Below are 27,185 nucleotides of genomic sequence, written 5' to 3'. Positions count from 1 at the left end.
GTAGTATCACAGGAGAACACAGGAAACTCCAAAACATCCTTAGATTTGTACCCTGCAGCATGCACAGTTTATGTACAAAAAGCTGGCAACCCCAGTGGCTTTTCTGAACATACCAATTTGCGGGGGCACCAGGAATTCCACTGCCTGGTGCTGGAACAAACACTGCATTCCTCTCTTCAGTCAGCCCTACCCACTGTTCCACCAGCCGGGCTTCTCGTTCTATATCATCCTCAGATTTTTCTATAGTGGAAGAGATTAGGATTACAGATGAGACACGCTTTTTGTGGTATAGGCCATAAAGTACTTATGACAGAGACTTCAAGATGCAAACCTTGTTTGTTGCTGATCTTTTGGATCTGCTCATCTAAGTATTCTCTGCGTTTTATCAATGCATCAGACCACCTTTCTCGTACACAGTTCAAATCTTCTTCCTAACATGGAAATAGAAAAGGAAGTCACTAGACTATGTGGGTGAGAATAAAAGAGCAGTAAATTTTGTGGTAATTTAGTCAGAATTTATATTAAATGGCTTGCACGATGCAGGAAACTTTTTTCCCCCGAATGACATGCACACTGATTAAATACCTCATCACCCATGAAGGGAAGTTTATTTGCTTTCAAGTCTCAGATTTCAACAGGAGAAAAGAAAATGTGACTGCCTCTGCTGCTGAACAGATTATACACCATGGGCTAATTACTTATAGAGGCGGCAATCAATCTTTTGAATAGCACATGGAAGAGGAAAACCCAGTATCATCAGTTGATCGTAAGTTCTCCTGAAGATTAGACAGGTCAGTACGCCCTCAAACCTGCACAAAATTCCATTGCTAGCAGCTGCTATCAGTGCAATTAAAAGATTTCTCATGCAAACAAAACCCATCATGCAATCATGCTTTGTGGTATCACAGAAAATCTGGTTGGTTCTTCTCTGTGATATGTCAGAAAGCGCAAAAACAGCCCGCAAGAAGTTAGTACCTTAAATTATATTTTTGAGATTGCGAGGAAACTTAACACATCATTTTAAGGGATGTCAGCATTCTCACCTAACTGGTTTTACTTCTGTTGGACTGCCTATTAGAAAAAAGTCTTCTGTGTAGAAATCTGAAATTTATTTTACTTTTAGGGGATTTCCTCTTCTGCTCTTTGTCACCTTTTAAAATACGTCTTTTGTTACACTGTCTAAATTGTGACTTATCACACAGGAAAATAGGTTCAAGGTTGGGCTTTGTGCAGATAAAAGAAAATTGCTTCACTGAAGCTTCTCTATCTATCCCCATTCACATCCTCCACTCTCACTCAAGCATTTCAGAAAACTGCACAACATAAAAGGTTATGATATTTTCTTTAGAAAACAAACAAAATATCTTATGCTGCATAATTTGCCTGGAAAAGATGACTGCAGCTGCTGGTTCTTTTCCCTGTGATATTCATCAGAAACTGCTTACATTCTAAATTAAAATTTCAAAGCTTTTATTCCCATAGCAATTCATGTAGCCAGTTAGGAGAGCTGACTGCAGAGTACTAGAGAAGAAAGGACACTGTAAGAGTATAAAGTCACAAGGTAAACTGAAACAGCAGTGTTTTATAGCCCAGGTAGCCTCTAAAATGCACAGCATGTGTGTATTTCAAAGCCGCTTTTGCTTGTTCATTTGAGAGTTGCTGGCCATTAGCATTAGATGTGCCCCATGCCGCAGGACTGACAGCAAGAGCAGCAATACCTGGTAACTATCCATATCACCACCATCATCCTCCTCCTTCTGGTAGGAGAAAATACATTTTGTAAAACACAAAACCCATGCATTTCACTCAACAGAAATTCACAGAAATAACCCACAACATGAATACCAACATTTCATTTCTGCCACAAATTTGTAAAATGTTAAAATCACAGCACTCAAACAAGTCTTATTCGAGGTAGACTTTTTTTTCATTAGACTGTAGCAGGTCAGCCATGATTTGAGTATTAGTGAATATGTTTATTAAAAAATAAAATAATTAAAATCACCACAGAATCCAGTGCCAGAAAAACGACTGGGCAAGCAGATTACTCATCTCAAATTTTACAGTTTCATCTGTATCCAAGGTTAGAATTATTTGTGGAACTGAATACAAACCTTCTGACAAAAGGCACCTTGCTTCCCCGAGTGTCATATTCAACTTGCTCTTTGTTACCACTGTTCAAATCATGTTTTATTACCAATATGAATTTGTCCAATATGAAATAATTTATGCTTCTTAAGGACTTCCTTGGCTATGTGGAATAGCCCTTTCACATTCAGTGATGACTGTTTTTGATTCTTATCAAATAACAACTTGGTGCTTTTTGAAAAGCTAAATAGTATCTCACTACATTTTCTCAATAATTTTTTCTTTTTTTTTTTTTTTTTGCTTTTCCTCTCTTCAACTTTCACCATCTCTGGAAGGGAGGGAAACTAATAGCACTAGGAATCTAGTATTAATCACCTTTACACACAAAGGTAAAAACAATTCTCATATTCCTTCTGTCCTGCCATACTCAGTACTTTATCAGTCATACATTGAGTTATAAGGAAAAAGAAGCAGCTTTAGCACCACAGGCTCACATTACTTGTATTAACCTCAAGCACATGTAAAACTGCAAATCAGGTACCAGTGTGCTAAGGTCCCTTTTGTAACTGTGTTGGGCTGGGTCAAGAACAGCAGAACCACACCTAACTGAGAAATTAACTGCCTTACCTGGTAGCTGTCCAAGCCCCTTTGCAGTTTGGTTGATCTGGCAGTCACTCCACCTACAGAGACTGAAAGAATTGCTTCTACCATGAGAGGCAATGTTCCTGAATGCTGCACAGGTTTCACTGTCACCTGAACTCTGCGAGAATGACCCTAAGCAAGAAATTGAGAGAGAGAGAGAAACTAAGAATAAAATTTAAAAAGTAATTTAAACGTGAATAAGATGGCAAGGAAAAGATACACACCTGCCTAAGTTGGAAAATTCCCCCTGTGTTTACATCTTTTGCCTGATGGAGTTCAACTGCAGTGTATTCACCCATCTCATTCAATTCTTGTATGGAAATCCACATTTCTATTCTTCGAGTTACTTCATTCCATCTAAAAAGACATCCCCATAAAAACTCATGGTTGCCTCAAAGTATTTGTGCACAGCTGGTCTTACAAAACTTTTAGGAAGTTGATGGAAGCATTCATTTGTACCTGTCTCTCAGTGTCCTAGTTTTTGCATGAAGAGAATCAACTTCCCAAACAGAGCTGCCATTGCCAGTACATCTGTGACCCCACACTTCAATAGCAAGAGCTCCTTCTGAAATGAACTCCAAAAACTCCTCCGTGACATTCACCACATAGTCCTGGCAATGAGAAAAACAAATCACATTCAACCATAATAAATAATTGTATCTCCTCAACTTGCTTGTAAGGACACACCAATCAACTAACTTCCTGTCTGATCAACCATACAGTTTGCATCACAAAGCTCAACTCTGGACATGAAAGTTGTAAAAATCTCAGCAATTCATGCTCCTGCAGACCACATTTCATCATAAAAGCGATGTCTCAGCTCCAGTGATTTCTTTTAAGCTACTGAGCTTACCAAACAAGTATATAATCAGCTGTCACTATACAAATGATAGATTTCTCCACACATTAAAGGTAACATCTGAATTTAAAAGATCCCTAATCAAAAGATCTTTTCCTTTTGCTACATTTTGAAGAAGTAATGAAGTGAAATATTAAGGCATTCTTAAGCATAGTTAAAAGTCATTAGTTACATTACTTGACTCCCTCCTTCTTCCCCCAGCAAAACAAGGTTCATACTCTCAAACAATCCTCCTGGTAACACTATTTCATAATAAAAATATTTACCTTACAGTGAGAGAAGGTCACTGTAAAATGAGCATCTTTGCTCTGAGGTGAAGGCACATCTGGATCTACTACTGGTGCTGCAACTGTTGACTCGCATTGATCCCAAAATGTGTATTGACAAAAGACGAAGTTGGAGAGATTAGGTGGCAGTCCGGTTGCTTCTTTTATTTTTACCTGAGGAGATAAAATAGATGTTGTCAGGAATGACAGTTTCTTCTTCATCTGCAAACTGAAGACCAACAGCCAAGAAGTTTCAAAGAACAGTAAGGATATTCCCATTTAGAAAATCTGATTTTGCATATCCAGAAATGTAGACGTATGGACTTCAGCCATGTACATGTTTCATTTGAGGAAGCTGATAAGCTCGAGTGGACAATGAAATGCTTCATCACAGAAGAAATTAAATCCATACACCACCCTTAGATATTCTTGATCACATTAGATGATCAAACTACAGGAGATAGTTACAGGAAAAACTGTTCCCCCTTCTGTGTCTGTAAAGGATTGTCCTTGTAACACCAGTATTTATGATGCGGATCTGCATCTACTAGAAACTAAAACAAATTAAATGAGCCACTGGAAACCACTGACTGGCCTACCCTGAACTGGAACAAGAGAAGTCCTGTCAGAGACTTTTCAGCAAGCAATAGTCTACATAGCCTAGTACTTTACATCAGACTGGCTACATAGTTACAGAGACTCAAAACTGTAAACTTCATCAGGTGTTCTTACTCACCCTACAGGAGAGCTTTTTTGCTCTGTGAATAATTTCTCCATTGTTATCCATGACTTCCAGACTCCCACTTTCACTGGAGTTCTCAGACGAGTCATCTCCTTCTACCACACGTTCTGGGACAGACCCAGTGACACGCATTACTTCAACATGCAGCCGCCCTGCCACCTGAAGGCAATTACACAGAGAACATACAAGGCCACTTGAAAAACACTTATTCACTGGGGAACAGGACAGCAGGCACCATTTGCTTGCTAAACCCCTGGTGCACAAGGAGCACCAAGAGTCCTGCAGGAGCTCTCAGCATGCCCAGTCCAGCCCTACCTCGCCCTGCTGGCTGATGATGGGCACAGCGTACTGCAGCTTCACATCGTAGAAAAGGCACTCCAGAAACACGTTGGCGACGCCGATCAAGTTGTGGTTCTCCTGCGCTTCGTAGAAAGGATCACCTCTCTTGCCAATCAGCTTCCTTATCTGTTTTAGAGATAATGAAAGAGATGTCACAAAACCACCAGTGTGGGAACAGGAGATCAAATAACCTCATAGTATTAAAAGGTCATGGCACAAAAATGATTCCACTACCCATCTTTGTTCCTTCCTGTTACACAGGCAGAAAGAGGCTAGAATCATATTACAAATTAGAAATGAAATCTTTGAGATGAGACATTATACAATCCTTTCTTTACTACAGGATATAATAATAAGACGACCTGCATATTTTAGCTGTGTCAAGGCAAAGCAGAATTTACCATGAGCAATCGCAGTAGCCATTGATTTCAAGATGTTTCACCTTTTCTGCTCTGCTTATACTTCTTAAACAAGAGGTCAAACCATCCTCAGGTTGTGCTGCTCTGGCTGCTGGCTACCACTACTACAAGGGCAAAGGGAAGGTGCACGATGATTCCTACTTAAGTCAACAGTGTTCGTATGACTCCCACAGAGCTGAGATCACACCAGAAGCATTCCCCATACAGCCACAAAGAATTCATGCGGATTCCTAGCACAATATGCACTCCTCAGTGAATTTTTTAGTTCCTTCCCTTCCTCTCCTCTTCTGTCTTCAACACATGCAGCATTTGACCTACGTGTTTCTATGTAGCACATAGAACACATGCATTATGGACAACATAGGTCATGGAAAGAATGATCCTGGCTCAGGCAGACATAATATATTCAAATATGTGCTATCAGTTCTTACTAAAGTCAGCAGTAAAATCATCGTTGTCTTCAATGGGCAAGATGAAGTGCTTGACCTCCCCTGTGTTATGATTTTAGAGATTCCCATTGTCCCGTCCAAAGCATGTAACAAAGGCACAAGAGTTGTTCAAACATATTTAAGAATTATTCTTGATACAAGTAATTTAGGTGCTTCCTAACAGCCACAAGACAATAAGATATATTTCCTATGCACTTCTACCTGGATACTTAGATGATGTCTTCTGGAATACCGAATATCATCTCTCTTTCTAATAAACAATCAAGTTTTTGGCAAATCTCATGCTTATTTGCCAAGGCTAATGTGCTACCTGAATTCTCACAAAACACCACTTGGTTTTGACAGAAATGCTAATGTAGACTAAGTATCTTCAATTGATTTCTTCCCTGCTTTAAGGCTGGGAAATATACAAATGAAATTAAAGAATATTTCATAGTTTAAAATCAAGTTTTATCCCACTAGTATGTTCTGCACCTTAAGCAGCATCCTTGCTAGCTTTGACACATTAAATAATTTTATTTCTAATGCAGCTTACTGCTTCCTTTCAGAGTTGGTGGTCATCTGCATAGCAGGTAAACATAGGCTCTTAGTGGCATTGTGAGTCTCAGCACAATTATATCTGACATCAGCATACTTAACATCTGAAAACACAAGTGAGATAGGACATACCTGTGTTTTATTATGCATGGGGATTTTGAATATTTAGTATTAGTCATACTGGTTTTGTTCTGGATTTTTGTTTGGTTTGGTTTTGTTTTTTTTAAAAAACATAGCACCCTATTCTTTCATATACAAAGTCATTGCACTTGATGTCTATAACATATTAAAAGGGATATAAAGAAAACAAACTCAATCTTTGATCCATTTTAAAAATATATAAATTACCTCAGGAATTTTCTCCTTCCATTCTTGATAGAGATCTCTCATGTCAATCAATTTGTTCTCCAGTTTCTCAATAGTCCACACTTGAGTACCTTTTCCTTTTCTTCTCACTTGAATTGCAGGCTCGCTTACTATTGCACCCCTCTAAATCAGAAGAAAAAACAATCAGTGCAGCAAATGTCCATGTAAGTAGTTTAACTCTTCACTCAAACTGCATTCCTAGAAAGGAATAAAATACAGAACATGCAGCTTCTCTCTGCATGCCAGTCATGCTACTTCTGTCCTCAGACACTGCATGGCCTATACACATCTCCAACCTTCCAGATCTCTTTATCCTTCTCAAACATGACCATTCCCATAGGACACACTCAATCAAAGCCTCTAGGACAAGCATATTATCCTAATTGCTATTGTATGTACCGCAGCACTGTAAAACCCTTTAAGACATAAAATTGTAGGAAACCGTAACAAAACCCATTAATTTCTGCAGACATAACTAAAATGCAGGTTCTATAGGAACATACATTTCTGTTCATATGCAGTGCACATAGGGTGATCACACACTTTAAAACAGCAAGAGCCATACTTAATGCTCTTGCCATGTTTACTTAATTGCTTAATTACTCAGTTTCAGTATATTAATCAGGTAGCACTTCTATTTTGTCTATGCATAATCTAACAAAAGTAACATTTTATTGGCTCAAGGTCTACAAAGTTTAGCCACAAAGCTATGTTTTCCAGCATTCTTTGTTATCGTTACCTTTTTGTTGGCACTGAGGTTTTCAGCAGGGATCTGAAGTGTTACTTGATAATCTGTTAGCTTACTCATTTCTTCTGCTAAGAAGTTTGCTTCTCTCACCAGAGTATTTGCCTTTACTATTTGCTCTCGAAGTTTAGCCAGGCTCTGTCGAAACAATTCATCCCTGTGGTGCAGTAGGTAACATGAAAAATACACAGAAACCTATTTCTATTATTGGAAAGCTGCAAATAGAGGTGCTAACAAAGACTTTTCTGAAACAAGTTTAAGAGGAAATGCTAAGTAGCACTGTGTCAGTGAACACAAAACACAATTTCATTGAGGGAAAGCAGTGATCACATATTAAACAAACAAAGACGTTGAGGCACGTCTAGTACGGTGATGCCCAAATAAAAAGTCCTGGTAATACAAGAGCTGGTACAGTGATGATTTGTTTAAAGCCCTGAGGACATTTCGAATTTTCAAGAAATGAAATAATTGCAGCTGTCTTTGCCTTTAATCTGGAGTCCTGTTCCAAAGAATCTACCAGTACCAACATGCTAGACTTCATCTTGATAAAACCTGCTCTTCCTCAGACCATAATGTTGGAACCTGCATTCACTGCAGGCCACAGCTCTGTATCACTCCAAGGGATTTGCAGTGACCACAGACCTCCCCCCACTTACTGAAGCGTACACATTAAAAAAATATAAATAAAACCCACTTAAATCCTATTTACCCAAGGTATCTTTTAAGTAACAAATGGATGAGCACAGGTTAAAGCCTGTGCACTCAGTTTCTGGACAAATTCCAAAGAGGTTTCTCAGGCCTGTCTGAGCAAATCTACTCTAATGCAACACCTGGCAAACCTGCTATGACACACACTATACATACACCTGTGTACTAAGATATGCCCTCACCTGGGAGTCACATCTTTAAATTACCTTTTAAAATGATCATGATTATCCTCTGAGCACAGTTCATTCTGCCTTTCTTTGTAATCTCAACAGCACTTCCTGTGTCTCATCACTTTATAAAACTCAAGATCAAACTTTGGATATTTCAGTCACCACCTCTCCCCTGTATGATTTTTTTAGCCTTTCTATGCTAAGTCCTATTGAAATATGGTACATGTTGAGCACATACACTTCTCATTTCTATGAAACACCTTAAATTATACACAACTGTAGGAGGAACAAGGGTCTTCCTATGAATACAGCCAAAGTTTGCCCACTGCTAACACAACTCTCAGTCACCAACAGAATTCTAGTTGAGTGTTATCTTTTTCCAAAAAATCCCAAGGAATGGATAATTCAAACTGCACTCTGACACTCCCCTGATACCACAACCAAAGTGGTAAATAGCCAGCAGTATTAGCAAGCAGCCCTGAATTTTAGTGCCTTTAACATGCTAAAACATGCAGCTTTGTCTCTCTCCCCTACCCAGCCTCGGTTTGCAACAGTGGTAGGTTTTATTGGGTCTGAAATAGCTGCTACTGTCAGTGAATTTTTAGCAACTTCCTCCATATCTCCTCCCAGCATTAGATGGAAAATTCCTTTTCCCTGCTTCTTGCTTCTGTTATCCAGGCTATCAAAATTAAATAAGCAATTCCAGACCATGAGAGTGACACATTCCACAGTGAGCTATAATTCTGGATTCACATGGCAAATTAAGGTAGTCAAAAATTAATCACAAGTAAGTATTTGATACTGAGACTGCACTACACCTACAGTCACTGTAAAACAACTGCCTAACTTGGGAAACAGAAGGCAGCTTTTATCTGTATGTAAGGGCTGTGAGAGCCATTGGATCCAGCTACAGCCAGTCACTTCCTTAATCTGGGACACCAGAATCTGGAAAGCTTTTTGGGAGGCTCCCACACCAATATTAGCTAGATTCTTGAGAAAAGAATGGTTTAAGACTGTAAGGCAAACTTACAAGTAACTCAGCCAATTATTATGGGCAGTTCTTATAACAGTTGTGTTTTTCTGCATACAGCTGTGCCCGAAACATTCCAGAAAGTTAAGGAGAGAGAGAAAAAAAAAAAAAGGATTTTTTAATTCTCACTACATTAAACATATGACAAGCTCCACTAGGGTATTAACTGGAGCAAATACTCATTGAACATGAAATCCTGAAATAATCATTTAAGCCAGACAAAGAGAAACAACTGACACTCATCACCTCCCCAGCAAATAAAATTTGTTCAAAGTTACAATGAGTTAACTTTATGCCAACAGGATTTAACAACAGGCCAGGTATCATCTGTCCTTCCACAGTCAACAGAAAGTGGGAATAACCTCTGTGCAATGTGTTCCAACTGATCTGACAGATACAGCCACATGCCCACATACGATACCTATCAAATTAATTTTGCTGGCTGATCCATTAGAGCTCAGCTTCATTTGCAACAGCAACAGAGAGATAGCTAAAACTACACCCACCAAATCCCTTGCAATTCAGACTCTTTGAACTTTTGCACATTTTTCACATCCAGTCTTCCCATTCTTCTCAGGATTTCTTGACCTCTGGCCAGTTGGCTGGTAAACATCCACTCAGCAACATGTTGCCATGCTTTTACAGCAGAAACCACTCAAAGATTTTTTTCCTGGTTTCTTTTTTAAGATGATTTTTTTCCTATTTTTTCAGCAGCCAAAACCTTTTCTAGAACTACAAATAAATAAAAAGTATACCTAAAAGGATATTCTGAAGGACAGGAAACTGATAATGAGTTCTTCCAGAAAACCGCTTAGTCAATGGCATTATCACCAAAACATTATCAGACTGCTCATGAATTGCTCCAATGAGAATCCATTCTCCTTTTCTTTACAATGCAGCAAAGTACAGGCTTCAAGCAGTTCAACAATTATACAGAGTATAGCATTCACCCATGAAATTCAGAGGCAAAACTTCTTGTTCAAAGCATAGCTCCTCCTCAGAAAGACCTAATAACTACTGAGAAATGAAAGCTGATGGAACACTTAGCCTTGATATCACTCCAGATTCTCTTTTTTGTGATTACTTAGTTATGGTGGGTAATCTTAAGCAAATCAATTACCATTTTCTCTTCACAGCTCCCAAGGACAGGCAAGTTTTTTGCTACTCCCTTTTCCCTTCTGCTGCATCTTTCTAGAGGTACTGCCTCCACTACCAGTAAGCCCAGTTATCTTCTCTGCTGCTGCAGTTCGTTATCAATGATTTCTTGAGGACCTTGCTGTGCTCAAAGCAGTTCTAAATACAAAGGCCTCCAGCTAACACATTTCTCACTCTGCACTCCTTGTGCAGCCCTAAAAGAGTCTGAAAATCCCAACCATGACTCTGCGACATTTTACATTCAGATCCCAATGATTCTGTTTTTAGCTTTTACAGGGGCAAATAATTATTTTAATTAATGTTGAATCATAGAACTGCTTCTCCCTACACTTGCCATGAAAAACATTCTAGTCATCACTGGTCAACAGTTAGCTATTTGTTTAGGTTTTTTTCCCAGGTTGAACTGGGAAGAAATTACAAAACAAAATCTTGCACAAAAACTAAACCAAGATCTGTTTTGTTCTATTTCTGACACTCTCAACTTAAAGCTGCAAAACAATCTTCACTATCTTGGTTTAGATCCCTCTTGTAATTTGATTTGGTTTTTTAATGGTGAAGAATAAAGCAAAAAATACTTACATAAAAAAGAGCACACAAACTCGCTACATATAGAATGACACCAAGAACAAGCTTCTTCCATTGTCAAAATGTAGACACTCTTCTAACATCTTCCTAGACTGCCTTTCAACTGTTCCCACAAACCTCATGATGGTCTTTCATGAAGGCTGCATTCAGCTGCCTGTTATTCCTTTGCAAAGAGGCCGATTCACCTCATGGCAAGCCTTTAACTTCCTAAGCAGCTCAACGAGAGCAAGTCTCTGCTAAAGCTGGGCTTACGTTTAGAAACACACACGTACAAACATACACTGTTCCCCATTCTCTGTATTTTTTATGGCTTTTTGATCGCAAAATATTACTGCTTTCATTGTATACCTGCAAAACACAATACTCCTTACTGGACTCTTTAGTCTTAGTTGACAAGTTTACCTTTCTGCACTATTCTTTTCTTTTTTCACTAACTAAAACAGTAATTGCAAAACGAAACATTTCATAAGCAGCTTTCAAGTTAAAAAAAAAAGAAAAAACAAACCAACAAAAAGCAAACCACAGAAAACTGAACTATAATATTGCTCAAAAAAAGCTACATTTTTTATGTCTTTTGTGTGTTAAATCTTCCACATATTAAACATCACAATTCAGCCCTAAACAAAATGCTAATGCTTTGGTGGAACTGCAGATCTTATTCTGCACATCAACTCCACAAAAAGTGTTACTGATTTTGGATGCAAGGTTCCAGCCACATCTTTCACCATTTGTAGTTCTTACTACTTTGTTTGTTTTAACTCTGGTATTCTTACCTCTCCTCTGTCCAGAGATTCACTTTCTGCTGTGCAGCCTGAGCAGTGTAGGAGAGCCTGTCGCTGCCATGCTGGTGCTGCCTTTCAGGGGAGAGCTGCTGCCGCAGCAGCTCCAACTCGCGCTCATACATCACCCGCTGCTCCTCCAGAGCGCTCCGCTTCTCCTCCAAGTACTGCTTCTCCAAGATCTGGACCACATTTTGTACTGGGTCTAAAAAGAAGGGAAGGGGAAAAAAAGAGGAAAAAAAAAACCCAGAAAACATGAGAAAATGCCATTTCAGCATTATAGGACACCCATTCTTTAGTTGGAAACAGCAATCAACGTACCCTAGAGTCTGCAAACACAAACTGCATCCCAAAACAGAATCCAAATTAATAAATATTGCATTAAATAGATACACCCAAACTAAAATTAAAAAAATAAATGGCATGCAGAAGGCTGGAACAATGGTTAAGACCCTTGCCTATTGCACATTTAAGTGCTGTGTAGTTATAATATAGTCCAGAATCCCAGTAGGAAAAAATAAATGGATGGAAAAGGAAACAAATTAATAAGAAAACAAAGCAAAACACAAGGGAAGATGATGTTAACCAGAGGAGGAAACAACTTAAGGAAGTAAAAGGCAATGTACTTTCTCTGTTTTGGCAGAGAATGAAACATGTTGGAGAGCTGCAGATGAAAACTGAGACAAACAAATGACTGATCACGCATCACACTGCGCAAATGTACTGCACAGCACTGAGGCAGACGAAATACGTCTGTGGGGGGGCCTTCTGCATTTAGCTTTACAAACCACATTTCATCTCGGTATCAACACTGAACAAATATCTGTTTGGATATTCTATCCTGAAAAAACTGCTTGTGTCAATCAGCTAGGGATAAATCTGAAGTGCATTCAAATTAATGAAACATTACTCTCTCTGTTCCCGAGCTTAGGTCCAATGCCTGTGCCTCTGAAAGAGCCATTTAATAGATTAAGTTCTATGTACTACCAGTATATATACCTGGTTCATGCACAAATCTCTGAAAGCTCAAATATAGCAAAAAAAGTTGTTTGCAAGAGGACCAATCTAGATGAGTGACAGCACACCACCCAATAGATTGCTGATTCTGTACACCACAAGAGGAAGGGATAGGAGTTCCGAAGCTGGAGTGGTTGACTGTTAGAGGAAGCAATACTGCAGCTCTACGACATGCCAGGATTTTCAAATGCAAAGAACTTCAGCTTTAAAATAATTGTTTGTGATACCTCTTCCATTTCATTATTAAACTAAAAAAAAAAAAAAAAAAAAAGGAGCTGCTGCAACTTTTAGGGATGCCAGTCTATTGCAAAGGAGAGAGAAAAATAAACCTAGATTTAATTACACTGTCCCATTTTGTGACTAGAGGTGTGCCACTCAAAAAAAAACCCGACAAAACCAAAAAACACATCTGTGTGATTTAGTTATAAACCATCTTCTCTTTGCTTTTTGCAAACACTTCTGCAAGTTGCTTCTGTGTCCCTGGCCTTATTCATGGAAGAAATCACTGGCCTCACACAAAGGCATCATAAATACCACCACAACGGTAATTATAAAGCACAAAGTTAAAAATCAGTCAGTATAAATAGCAACCAAATAGCAAACTAGTGATGCATAAAAGTGTCTTAAAATAACTAGAAATATTACTTTTTAGTACATGACATTCTCAGAAAGAAGTTAGCTATTATTAGCTTTTAAACAGTGCAAGAAAAAAACCCTGACTGAACCAAGTTCTAAAATTCTGGGCTACAAAACAAGTTATTAATGTTCATCTGCACCATCATGATCCTCCTAACTCCTCCAGATAATACCATGCTTTGCTGCATAATTCCCCAAACCAGTTTTAGTTATTTATAAGAATGTTTGAGACAATCAGGTATTACACAGATGATAGAGACATGGAAGAAATTAAAATCCCTCCATTGTGTTTGCAAACACAGGGAATTAATCTAAGGCTGACTCATTAAGATGAGACTTTCCTAAATGGCTCAAAGAGCAGCTATGAGTTCAAGAAGCAGATTTTTTTAATAAAAGTAAACTTTTCAGCTACTTAGATTTACAGGATCACAACAACCATAGGATCAAATTACACCATGATAAGTATTTGGAACGAGATGCAAGAACCTAGTATAAAACTTTCCAGTTGTAACATAATCCTGTACTGCTTGGGAAAAAAAGAAGGATTATGCTTGTCTTGTAATGCAAAAGGTAAATTCACAGTCTTAGAAAACTTTTTCATTTAGCTTTTGAAAGCGTTTACTAAGAAAACATTTAAGGCTGTCACAAGAAAAAAATATGGTGCGAGTTATAAACTATCAAGGTAGAATTTGAAGAAATAAACAGTCATGATTTTTTTACAATTCAAAAGAGCTACAACAGTGTTTAAATTAAATTTAAACACCATGTTCTGCAATTTTGGCTTCCTCATGCAAAGTCAAATAAATTAAGGAAGATTCTACCCAGTGCCTGCCAAATACACAGCAAATTCCATACAGTGTTAGAAGTTCCAAGTCCCAATCCTTTACATATTTATATGACAAGAGTTCAATGACCCTGAAAAAATATTCATATGCAGTTAATCCCCTGCAAAATCATACACTACTAACACAGAATATAAAGATCTATTTTCTTCATAGGATGAGCAGCATTTATTACCTTGCTACAATGTCACTTAATTCACATCTGGAATCTGTTAATCCAGTCACACTGATGCTGAATAAATTCCCTAACATTTCTTGCAAGTATATTTGTCTAAGCAAGCTAGAAAAGGGTTATGACACAGGCTGCTTTGCTAAGTTTTATGAAAATCCTCTCCCTGAACTGTAACAGTTTTGTTTGCTAAAATGAGAAGCTGCCTAACCTAATCACATTGTTTACTTAACTGCTGCACAGTATACAAGAATAAAGTAAACTTCTTTGATGCATTCTGTGTTTGACCAGCATCACAAATTAGCAGTACAAAGCTGATCTGACAGAATCCCACAAAGAAAGTTAACATGCTGAAGGAAGGAAAGAATCGGGATGTTTTCTTTACAGCAGTTTTCAAAGTTACATATTTTCCTCAGAGGCTCTTTGGAGCTGGATGGAGTCTGTGACACTGTTGTACTGGTTACATGCTGTAAAAACAAATGTGTTTGCACCCTGGAGAAGCCAGGATATTTATTTAAAGAGGATTATAATTCTCAAAAAAATCCGGGGAGGGGGGGGGAAGAATCCAAAAACCAAAACAAAGGAAAACCAAACCCTCTTGCTTTTGGGCTGTATCTATACAAGATTATAAAATAATTATCTAATCAAATTTTTAAAGTACCTCTTCTTTCCCCTCTTAGGATTTCCCCAGAGAATATGTGTAATAGAATTAACAGTCTTCAGGCATTTAGTTATTTCTTCCTCCTTACTCACATCTATTTTTCTTTTTAAGGAAGAATAAATAAATGGTACTGTAGCAAAGCCACTTCACTTACACAACAAACTGAAAGAAAAAAGGTACTTTAGCTATACCACTGAGAAAGTGCTGCTAGGTTCTGTTTATCTAACTTCAAATCAAAAGAGCAGGCTATGATCCTCACAGTCACTTGTTTTGTCAGCATTTTATTATCACTAACTACTCCAATTTAGTTAAGCAACACCTATGTGGGAGTGAGCAGAAGCAGCAGAAACTGGGATATTACCCTTCTGAAACAGAGTGATGTGTATGACTACAAACACTTGTTCTGCAGTAGAGAAGAAAGAGCTTTAAGAAACAGCAAGGTCTGAAACTGTTCTTGACCAAGACACAGAAAGCAATCAACAAAAATAAAAACTGGTCTGGACCACAATCAGAAAAGCTTACTGAACTAAAATGTAAAGACGCTTGGAATGTTGTGAACAATCATTTCAATCACTTGGATAACACATGAAAACCAAAAAATGTGACCCCCTGTTCATTACAGACTGATACACTTGAGTCAAATCTCCAGTTAGTAACAAGCAGATCAAGCATCAATTAATGCTTTCAGACTTTTCCAGCAGCCTCATGCACAAGCCAATTGAGTTCAAAACCTTTGTCCCAGTTTTGGCACAGATATGGGATGGTTTGAGGCCTTAAAACAGGCAACAGAATCTTCACAAGGGATGACAAGACTGAAGACCACCATGATGGCAGATTCCTCTGAAATTCATCTCCTGGTATGAGTGAACCATAATGAGATTATTCCAGTTATCAAACAGCAATTTCATATCAATTTAAGTGACCTGATCTTGTAACTCACACAAGAAGCAACCTCATTAAACTGTAAAAAACCCTGCAAAGTATTGCTGCATCAAACATATGAAACCATCATCCTGTACTCAATGGCAAAACAGAGAAAGTAAAACAATAAGAGGAGGCGAAATAAAAAGTAAATGCTGTATTTCAACATGCAAACCAAAGCAAAAAATGGAAATACTGTGAAGAGATGAAGAAAGGAGAACAGAAAGCAATGAACGACCATCTACTGTGTCTTCTTGATCAGGGACCAAACTCCAGGGTATTTGCCTCTCTGATTTTGTGTATTTAAAACACCTGTACAAAGCATTCCGTAGTTTACCAAGTTTTTCAGCATTTCTTTATACTCTATTGTATTACATGAACTATGACCTGCCTTCTGGAAATCATGAAAAAGCCTATTTAATATACACCATACCATTATTTTATCTATATTGTACCTTATTATGTTGTTCCAAAAAAGCATCACAATTTGTTTTAACAAAGATGAAATGAAATATTGAGAGTGATCAAGAGTGGAAAAACAAGTTGGCATTTGCTTATTGCTTTATCATTTCAATGTTTTTTTAATAAGGTTAAAATGGTGTCAGTAACATTTGAAACAAAAAGGAGGATGAAACTAACTGAGCCATATATGATGCATCCCTTTTTTCTACAGTAACTTGCAAAACCAAGAATTTAGTAAACTTCGATGATCATTTGACATATGGTTACATATGGTTACAACTCAGCTGCACTATAAAAGAGAGCAGAGGTACAGATAAAATCGTGTCAGGGCACAAACCAACTACTAACCTGTGTGTGTATTTATACCTAGGTGCACATATTTTTTTTACATATATATATATATATTTGCACACACTTAACATTGTTTCTGTATAATATCTTCTCCTAAAAATCCCCCAAATACCCCTGAAACAAGTGTATTGCTTGTTTGACCCAGAAATTGAGTTCCAGGCTGAATTTGTTACACAACCCAAAAGAACATTTTTATCTGACAGTTGCCTTACCATTGCTATTCAGTGTCTTCATAATAACTTCCATTTGTGCAAACTCATAGTTGTAGTCTGGCTCTGAAGAAGCTTCACTAGCTGCATCCAGATCATGCTCTCCTAAGGAGGTTTCTTTCTCAAGGTCTTTCAGCCAATCTCGACGTTTCCTCTTTGGTAAATTGATTCTGAGTAAAGATGGAAATTCAGTTTATAAAAAAAAATTATCTAGAACAATGAAAGGAAAAAATAGGCTGAATGTAAAATGGGTGGAATATAAACATTAACTATTACCTAAAAAAGTGGTTGTTTCCCCATAATATTCTATCTCCATGCCATAACTGAGTGGCAGAACATACCAGTGCACCATTTACACAGGATCTGAAAGAAAAAAATACAACTCCAGTGAAATCCTGAATATAAAAGATTGAAGAGCTGCTGTTTCTCCCATCTACTGACAGTCACTTGAATCATATGGTACCAAACCAGCTAGGTTCTCATAAAAGAATCAATGGGAAAGTTACTGGTCTGATTTCTATTGTCAGAATTAGCACCTTTCCCCTCTGGCTTTGGCTGGTACAACTCTTCAGTAAACACACAGACAGGGCTGATTTTGGTTGCAAAGTTTTCTTTAAATGCCTGTTTCTCAAACTGGGTCACTGCCTGTTTCTTATAAACTTATGAAGTCCAAACATAAATGTATGCAAATCCTACTGATAGAGCTCTTCAAGATACAACTTAGTCAACACCGAGTTGTGAAACATGCTGTTAACATATTCGGCATTCACGCGTAAGAAAAGATTCTTAGATCCAAGTTTTATTCTTTCAACAAATGGAGTCTCTATTATTAACAAGGGTCTATTTTTGCAAACATCTGGTATACTGCTGTATTTCTTTGTAGGTTTCTTTGTATTTAAGTTTCAATCACAAAATGGGAAAAATTGAGCTGTTGAACTTTTGCATGTGTGAGTCACACAGCAGAACATTTTATTTCAAAGGGGAAAAAATTCAGTAAAATGAAAAAGGCTTTTCAGATAGAGCACTCTCATTTCAGCAGTCTTTCTCATGTAAGTCAACACAAACACGTAAACATTTCATTTTAAATCACATCTTTAACTTTTTTCAATGAAATTCTGGTAGTTAAATTTCTGTTGATACTCATATCTTAAGAACAGTTACTTAAGCATTGCAGATCAGCCATGAGTAAAACAAAATATATTTTTTCCACTGACATGTGCCCTTGTTCCTGCCAGTCAAAATGACTGATTTCCAGTACAGTAACTCTATCACCACAAGCCTGAATCCCATCTGTTTGAAATTTTGTACTGTAGGCTGCAGAAGAAAAATACAAATGCATTTTACTAAAGGAAGAATGAAAGAAATCAGATTTTTATGTGTCTCTCAAACTTCAGTTTCTCATTCTGATACTAATCTGTACATTATTTAGATACTCAAATTTCAGACAAGCAGCAAGACTATTAACTAGGACACAGGTACTGCTTTATCACATGCTATTGGAGATCAAGTGACAAAGACATTTATAATTCCACCCAAGGAGCCACAGTGGCCCTGGGATGAAAAATGATTAAAATACAGAAGTAGAAACAAAAGGTGAAGTGTTACTTTACACTGCATATTAACTAGACACAACAGTAATTAAGGATTTAGAAAAGAATTCAGACCTTTAAAGCACCTCTTCCTCACAAAATATTGAACTTTACAACAGGAACTACTCAACAGGCACCATTTATTCTCTGCCATCAAGACACAGGCTACAATCCCATCACACAGGCCAGGACAGCCAGCAGCACCTGAGGGATCTTGTTATAACCCAAGATACAGACGGGCAATGGCCCCTCACTCCTACCAAATACCTTCCTGGATGGCTTATTCCAAGCCATACCACTGATAGCCTGTTGCCCCGCAGAGCGGGTGGGTAGGTGGGTGTTTACATGTGCAGGGAATTCTTAGTTTTAATTGCCAAATTTCCCCTCTAAGTATCTGTTTAAGTCAACTGTCTTGAAAATACTCATTGATCAGAACATAAAGGTACTTCTGTCTGTGTAAAATAAAAACACATGAAAGTCACTATCTGTCAAAGAAAAGCAAATTTCCATTTCAATGGAAAGTGCTGCTGATCTTCCTTACCTTGCATTTTCTTTTGGTGTGAGTGTAACTTCTCCATCTAAAGCAATATCAATCTCACAGTGTTCTGGTTGGATTCCTATACCAAAGAGCTGTATATCCTGAGAGGTATCTGCACCAACTCTTGTGTGATCCTAGGAAACAAGCTGTTACTAAGAGACAAGCAAACTACCACTGTTGACATAACTAAGAAAATATTAGCTGAAGTGCTGAGACTGCAGAGTTTGCGTGTCTGTCTAGCAGAAATGGTGCCACAGCAGATCTGAAGACTGCAACAATCACACACAAACCGTTGTTCTGCCCTGAACTTCATCTTCATACAGTTTTAGCTAAAGCAATATAAAGCAGTGACACACAAATTCTGATTTAGAAGTATTCTCATATTATGTCTGCATGCATACATTAAGCACAAAAACTAGAAGAAAATCAGTCATGTCATATAGGCATAATTAAGAGAACAGAATGGATAGTAAAACAAGGTGCACTTCTCTGCTTTTCAGAAAACAGCTATACAGCAACTCAACAAAACATACTATTCTCTACATACTTCTAAGTCATATTTTATGTTCTGCTGAAATAGTTTATTTTGTTAGTGTTTGAGAGGTTGTGTTTTATTTGCTACTGTTCAAATACTTAAGCCCTCCTTCAGCTATCAAAGCAGAAGAGTAGCTATAAAATAAGACAAAATAGTCTTTCATATATTATTGACAAGCAGCTCTCACATTTCCCTACAAACCTACTAGGTTTGTATTTGACACTTCTTCACTCTAGCATGGGAAATGCAAAACAGAATGGTATGAAAGCTAATGACACTGCGAAAATACATTTCTGCAAATTTTTAGCAGTGCTTTTCTTAACCCCCTCTCTCATAAGCTTTCCTGTCATTGAAGACTATGTTATTCTTACTGAGTACTACTGAACATCATCTCTTTATGGTTAAGTCTATTTAAAGCAATTCCCAGCTCCCTAACAAAAAGAAGTATCTACTATGAAGCTCCTGCTTGAAGTTCAGGCCAGAAGACCACCGGCCAGGCACATCCTGCCTGGAAAAGCTAGAATTTATCTCAACACTAGCCCACGCTGAGCATTTCTCCTACTGTTGGCAATCAGGAGATCAATTAGGAAAACAGTGAAGCTGAACTGCAGGGAGCTGAACCGAAGGGAGAACAAAAGCCTAAACAGTAGGAGGAGGCCTACCCTATTTTGCAGCAAAAAAATCTACATCCCCTCTGAGTAAATTAGAGCTAGAAATTCAAAGCAAGTGTTCTTCCATTCTGTGTACATATCCTGTTCACACCCTTACCTTTAAATAGTAAACCAAAAGCTCATTGAGCGCAGGGTCTGCATTCAGGTTCACCAGATAACACTTGTCATCCCCAACCTTGATACCTGAAGACTCAAGGGAGATTCCCATGCTCTCCAGCTGTCTTTGCCTCTCCTGCAAGCACAAAAATAGGTTAATCTTGCCTGTTGCAATATGTAGGGACAAGCACAGAGCAACTAAAGCTGAAGATACACATGTTGAGTATGTATTCTGCATATCACCACCAGATACTGGACAGGTACCATAAGGTCAGTAGAATTTATTTTTACACACCAACCATGAAAAGTTAGATGTAATCCTCAAACACCTGCCTCCCCAAAGTGGAGCTTAATTAAGCAGTCCTATTAAATTTATTAGGCTTACCTACACAGCTCTACTGAGTTTATTAAACCTATATATAAGTAACACAATGTGTTCTAAGTACTTCAAAGATAATCATAGTCATAGATGATTTAGAAAATAACATTGCCACAGTTTAGGCTTATTCTTTTGCAGTTTTATTATTAATTCAGCTAAAGCACTTACTTGATTACATGAGTCTTTTTGTTAGGGTTTTTTGTTTGTTTGTTTGTTTTTTGTGGTTTATGTGGGGCTTTTTAGTTCTTTTTTTTTTTTTTTTTGTTTTGTTTTGTTTTGCTGGTTAGGTTTGGGTTTTCCCCTCGCCCCTTCTTTTCTTTTTTCAAAATTTATTTAAACAGTGGTTGCAGAAAATATGCTTCTGGAACACCAGGACTAGAAAGAGAAACCAACACCACTTTTTCTTCAAGCTGTGGATGGAGGCAATGATGGAAGAGTACACTAGAATCCAGAAGTATTTTTTTTAATATACAAAAATAATAATAAACAAACATTAGTGACTACATGTACACAATTTCCTTTTCTGGCTAGAAATCACTAAAAGCAAAAGCAACAAATACCACCCACAATTCTGATCCTTCTGTCATTCTTCACTTCCTTAGTCACTTCAAGGGAAACATGTCTATGGTCCCACTGTGGTCTTACAAATAAATGAGCTGCCCAAACATACTTTGATGTTTTATTTTAAAATCAAATAGTGGCTTTTATCAATACTATCATGACTATCACCACTAGGTTAAGGTTAATAAAATCTAGACTTTAAAGAAAAGCCAACAACCAGATGAACCCACCCCAAAACCAGAAACAAGGGGAAAAGACAAAAATTCACAGACATTTCAAAGAGGTGGTGGGAAAACAGCAGACTCTGCTAAAGTTCATGAAGTTCAGCTGACTAGTACTATATGAGTATCTGGCTTTCCTCCTGAAAATTTCTGAAGTACCTGTGCAATTTCTTCTGTTTTCCTTAGCTTTTCTTCCCAGGTGACTGTCAGCTCTTTTATTAGCTTTTCTGATTCTTCCAATTTTTCCTTCAGTTCTGGTGCCTTCATGGCCTAAAAGGTAGAAATTGGCAAAAACCCTCAGCTTCTTTTACTACTGTGACATCTGCTTGCACAAGGAACTTGAACACAGCAACATAATATCAAATGCAACAAGCACAGAGTTTTACTATGTCCCCAGGTTTTTCAAGGTAGAAGTTGAAGAAATAGGAAACTTGCAAAGGAGAAGGACAGAAACCACCTTTGTTGGCTCCAGATCTGAAGTAGCTGAAGACTGACATAGCTCCAGAGCTAATGAAAAGAACAAAAATCTGGGCCTGGCCACTCAAAGTTCACTGTCTGTATAAAAATATGTCAATATTTAAAAACTTTAATTCCTAGCGGTCTGAAGTTCAAGTGCAACATCTTTCTTCCAACAGTAGTTTCAAACACAAATTCCTCTAGACATTTAGCCTTCCATTTTATCCTGGCTTTTTAAGTGTTCTTAGAGTTGCATTAAAGCTTTCAGATTGACCCTGATTATCTTCAAAGGAAGGCATGTTCTGGAGCTAACACAGGCTTCTCATTTCATAACAGGAAACAAAAGCAAAGGGCTTGAAGATGTCCAGTGCCAAGTAACAATTCAACAGGCTGGCCTATAACCCTATATAACTGCTTTTAACAGAAAGTAGATGAGAAAACACTTAACAAAATAATTAGTAAGACTTTGGACACCTTCCTACTGATTGTGTTCAGCTGCAGCCTGCCAACATGCTACAATAATGTTTTCCAAATTAAAATAAGAGCTTAGAACAGGGTTTTATTTATGAAAAAAGTGAATGGCTCCCTTTCCTTAAAGAAGATTTTCCCATTTCACTCTATAAAGAAGTGTTCACATGAATAACACTATTCTTTAAATGATGATGAAATTTAAACACCACACAAATTTACCCTCAAGCACAGTTCTGTTCCTTTTCTATAAGTATTTTGTGTCCTTCCTGAAAAGATCAAAAATATTTTCCAACCTTTTAAGCACCTAATTTGTTCAGATATCCTGGATACAAAATAAACTATCCTACCTGGATACTTCATTCTTCAAATAGAAGTATAAATCTAAGATAAGCATCTATCATACTGTGTCAACTATTAAAGCAGTGAAGCAAATTGTTGATGGTTTTCAGTGTTGCATTTCTGACAATTTTTAATAGATTTTCACAAATGTCAGAGAGATATGTCCCCTGAATTTTATTGTCCAATAATGGATTTATGGCTTTTCACACTTTTCCAACTGATATTACATATAGTTCAGCAATGCAAAAAAAAAAAAAAAAATCTGCTAATAAATGAGTCTACACAGTGAAGATGTAATCTAGTCCTTATTTGTGCTGCATCAATTATTGCTTGGCCTTGAGTTCCTCAAGAACTGAAAAGAGTCACCATCAGTACACTGTTGTCCTCATTTAAAAGTTATTAAAGATAAGCAGATATTATGTTGGATTCAGGAAAAAAGGTTAATTTTTTTTTTAAAAAGGAAAGAAAGAAAAAAGAATGGGTGCAAGACTCTTCCTTTCCATGTTTTGTAAAAAAGCTGGGTCTCCCAGAATGTGACATTTGAGAAACTCATTTTACATTGTACTGTGTATAAAATTACCTCAGCTTGTGAGAGCTGTTCTTTCAGTTTTTCAACTTCTTCACGTAATTCTCTGATGACCCTAGCATTTGGATCTTCATTCACCACAGCATGATTAACTATCCTTTTGGCTCTGTCTGCATATCTCAGAGTTGAGAGCGTTTCTTCATAGTTGTCTGCTGCTGGACTAATTGTGGCTATCATGGCAGTTTGGCTGTTTCCTCCCAAGTTGTCCTGTAGAGCAGCCACACAAAGTTCAGGAGTTAAAAATTGTTCTGAGACTATACAGTGTCTTCACAAAGAGACTTAAAATACTTAATAAAGGCTCTGAAAGTACTATTTAGGCACTGAAATGTACTCTGGATATAAACTAATCTGTGTGTTCTATAAACATTTCTAGCCACCTCTACAACCTTTGATTCTATTACAACTGAAAATATTCAAGTAGGATTTTGCATTGAATTAACACAAGATACACTTAGCTGTCCATATTACTTGGAATAACATAGCTATGACAGCACCTTCACTCAATTCTTTAAAAAAAGATGGGAAGTCCATGTACAGAGGCATATTATAATGATCCTACAAATGAGTAAGCTGACATCTTGTGAACATGGTGGACAGAAAATATAAATTACCTTGAGAAGCCAAGTGAGTACAGAATCTCTGTAAGGCACAAACTTGTTTTTCCCCTTTCCTGCTGCCTGGTCAGCAAGCGATGATATAACCAAGCCCAGTGTTGAAAGTGACCTATAAATGCAAAACACCAAAACAGCTTTAATACATATTCCAAATGCAGATTTAATAAAACACAGAAAAAAGGGATTGCTCTGCAGAACTTCACATCCAATTTTTAAAATATCATAGAATAATTTAAGTTGGAAATGGCCACAGGAGATCAGCTAGCCCACTGCCCTGCTCCAAACAATGCAGTGTATTTCTTTAAAGTTATATGTTTGGAGGAAAAAAACTGGTATCGACAGTGTTTCATCGTAGGTGGCACTAAGATCATACTTCAGAAAGACTGAGATTATGTTGAAATATTTAGAATAGTTTGAAAACTCTAAAATAGACTGCTTCAGTATATGAAAAATCACTGTCCTTTATTAGACATCTACCTCTTCTGAGAGGATAAAAATCCTTCTGATTTGGAGCAGTCTCGTGACAGTGTTACAAGTCAGCGTTGGCAGCACAGCAAGAACCCCTGGCTCTGGGAACAGCGTTTAAGAACGCTGACTCAAATGCCAGCTAAAACGAAACAATTCTCCAGCCATAAGGAGGCATCCTCAGAACAAATCCAGCTACGGCCCAGGAGTACTCATCTGCCTGGTAAAGCAGTGACCAGCCATAGAAGGCTGCTGATCAGAAGAGGCAGATTAGGAGGTCCCTTGACAAATGGGTTGGGTTATAATTGAGGTAAAGCCTCAGCAGCTTCTTCTGGGGGGCACAGACCAAACAATCTCCCACTTACACAGGTGCTGCACCAGTGTGAAAGAGAAAAGCCCCCAAATTGCTTTAGCAGACAGCTGAATCCCAAACACTCTAGAAACTTGAAGAAAATAGTCAACTCATGCATTTTGGTACAGCTTCTACCAACAGGGGTAACTCTGCCAGCAATCCATTCAAAGCATATGTGCACTATATTATGCAATTCTTATACAACCCTGTGTAAATTTTAAGTGACATCAGGGCTCTTGGGGTGAGTATGTTTAAGATAATGAGCTTGTTGAGGAGCCTGAGAACATTAAACAGATGCCTAAAGGAGACATCGCTGAAGCCCAAGAGAATTCTGGGTCTGTCACACTCCGGCTCAAATATCCAGCTACTCTCTATAAGTACCAAGGAAAAAGCTTTAGCAGCATTGCAATTAGATAGTCAAATAAATCTTTTAATTGTACTGTTCCACTCCAGTCTCTTATGTTTTTTTTCAAAGAAGTAATACTATTTTGGTTTATAGGCAGCATTTGCACATATTTATAACAGAGATTTCAGTGCTGCTTGAAACCGCCACTGGTTCAGAAATAGCACTTAGAAAATGACAAAAATGTTGCAGAAGAGTATTTTAAGGAAGATATCCAAGGGTAAGTTAACAAGAACCATTACATGTGCCACAAAAGGTATGCAATATTGCATATAAACACAGCACAGACCTGGGAGCAAAATTAAAAGAAATTTAAGGAAAGGCTAGGTAGGTAATCTGAACTCCCAAGAGAGCCCTCTATTTTGTAAATTTGCCTGTAGTATAACTTTCCGATTTCACCTCTGAAAAACTCATAGCAAAAATAGAAAATTAAGTTTAGTTTTGCAGCCTAAAGAAAAGCCCAATAACCACTGAATGCTTGTGAGGGGAGGATAGAAAAAGGAGAACTCGTTTTTGCCTCCAGCCACTGATCTCCACAGAGAGAGATGACAGCATGCTAAACATGCAAGAGCAAACAGTAGGATGCTCCACACTGCTCTACAGCAACCTCCTCCAGCACAACTGAAAAGCACCACCAGCACACTCCTAATGGAGTCCAAGGAGCATAAAACTAAAAAACTACCCTCGACTACTTTCCTCTGATTCCTCTTTCTCTCTTTAAATGAGGGGAAAAGTGAAAACCAAAGCCAAACCCTGAGGGAGGGGAAAGAAATGGACAGTCAGAAGGGAAGTAGGATGAACAGGGATTCAAAAAGACCTGTGTTTGAAAACTATTTCCCAACTGGGCTGCAACACCAATTTGAGTTATGGGTACTGTATTTTAATAAACAGAAAATTATAGGGTACAGTTTATTAACATGGGATTAAAAAATGTGATAACATAATCCCCCTTATAAATACTGATCTTATTTTAAGAGTAACATCTGCAATAAAAGCCAAATTGGAATAGTTTATGTAGTTTGCTTGAGATTTCATAATAAAAGCTGTTTAAAGACCTTAAGGGAAGCAGCAAAAGGAATGGCTGGCCAACAAAATAATTACAAGACTCATCAGCTGCCATCTCTTTTTACTGGATGATGCATCAGATCTGTCATTACTCTGATCCTATCTCACGGTACTTATATAATGAATCAACCAGAAGTCCTAAGCCCACAGCACACAGCAGACTGAGTCACCCCAGAAGAAACACAGTGGACTTGCTGCAAGATTACAGGAAAGTGCTATTTCTGCACACTGTCTGTTCTCCTTGTCCCTGTTCCTCAGGCACCAGGCTGTCCTTGCTAGTGGGCAGTGGGAAGCTTGCACACTCACACCACAGGCCTGAACCAGCAGCATTCAAAAGGAAGTGGCACTTGCGCATCACAGGGAAACAACTCTGTCCCTAAGTGACACCCATTCAAGCTACTTCTGTACAATTTAGAACCAAATACTTCAATGAGCAGAATCCACTTTTCTATTAGTTAGCTCTGAATACTAAAAGCTTCCTTCAAATCAGCTTGGAGCCAGACCTGTCCCAACCCATTCCTTGCCCCCATCCACATCATCTTTTTGCATTCAAAAGTTAAAATGACAACAGCTATGATTTTACTAATCAGAGGTAAAATTGCAGACTGCTCACAGAAAGCATCTTTTTTTGGTAGCCATTAATTAACAGATTGTTTATTCTGCCTCCTCCTACTACTGTGTTCTGGAAGTTCTTTAA

At 37.8% G+C, this 27,185-nt stretch overlaps 1 protein-coding gene across 1 annotated transcript in view; it reads right to left on the bottom strand.

Annotated features, from left to right (window-relative positions):
• The window catches only part of KIF13A (kinesin family member 13A), a 104,646-nt gene that overhangs the window by 18,251 nt on the left and 59,210 nt on the right, over positions 1-27,185 (bottom strand). Inside the window, exons 10-28 of the mRNA XM_053946240.1 lie at positions 24,201-24,312; positions 23,584-23,796; positions 21,897-22,007; positions 20,578-20,712; positions 19,278-19,408; positions 17,424-17,510; positions 17,151-17,317; positions 11,874-12,084; positions 7,447-7,609; positions 6,690-6,830; positions 4,913-5,062; positions 4,592-4,756; positions 3,856-4,029; positions 3,190-3,341; positions 2,955-3,087; positions 2,716-2,862; positions 1,719-1,757; positions 332-431; positions 114-240 (exon numbers count right to left, since the gene is read on the bottom strand). Coding sequence (XP_053802215.1) covers positions 114-240; positions 332-431; positions 1,719-1,757; positions 2,716-2,862; positions 2,955-3,087; positions 3,190-3,341; positions 3,856-4,029; positions 4,592-4,756; positions 4,913-5,062; positions 6,690-6,830; positions 7,447-7,609; positions 11,874-12,084; positions 17,151-17,317; positions 17,424-17,510; positions 19,278-19,408; positions 20,578-20,712; positions 21,897-22,007; positions 23,584-23,796; positions 24,201-24,312 — 2,658 coding nt within the window. The remainder of the gene's footprint in view (positions 1-113; positions 241-331; positions 432-1,718; positions 1,758-2,715; positions 2,863-2,954; positions 3,088-3,189; positions 3,342-3,855; positions 4,030-4,591; positions 4,757-4,912; positions 5,063-6,689; positions 6,831-7,446; positions 7,610-11,873; positions 12,085-17,150; positions 17,318-17,423; positions 17,511-19,277; positions 19,409-20,577; positions 20,713-21,896; positions 22,008-23,583; positions 23,797-24,200; positions 24,313-27,185) is intronic.

Source organism: Vidua chalybeata, chromosome 1 (genome assembly GCF_026979565.1).
Source record: "Vidua chalybeata isolate OUT-0048 chromosome 1, bVidCha1 merged haplotype, whole genome shotgun sequence".
Lineage (NCBI taxonomy): Eukaryota > Metazoa > Chordata > Aves > Passeriformes > Viduidae > Vidua > Vidua chalybeata.
Note: the sequence above shows the minus strand (reverse complement) of the source record. Positions and strands in the feature narration are given on the sequence as shown.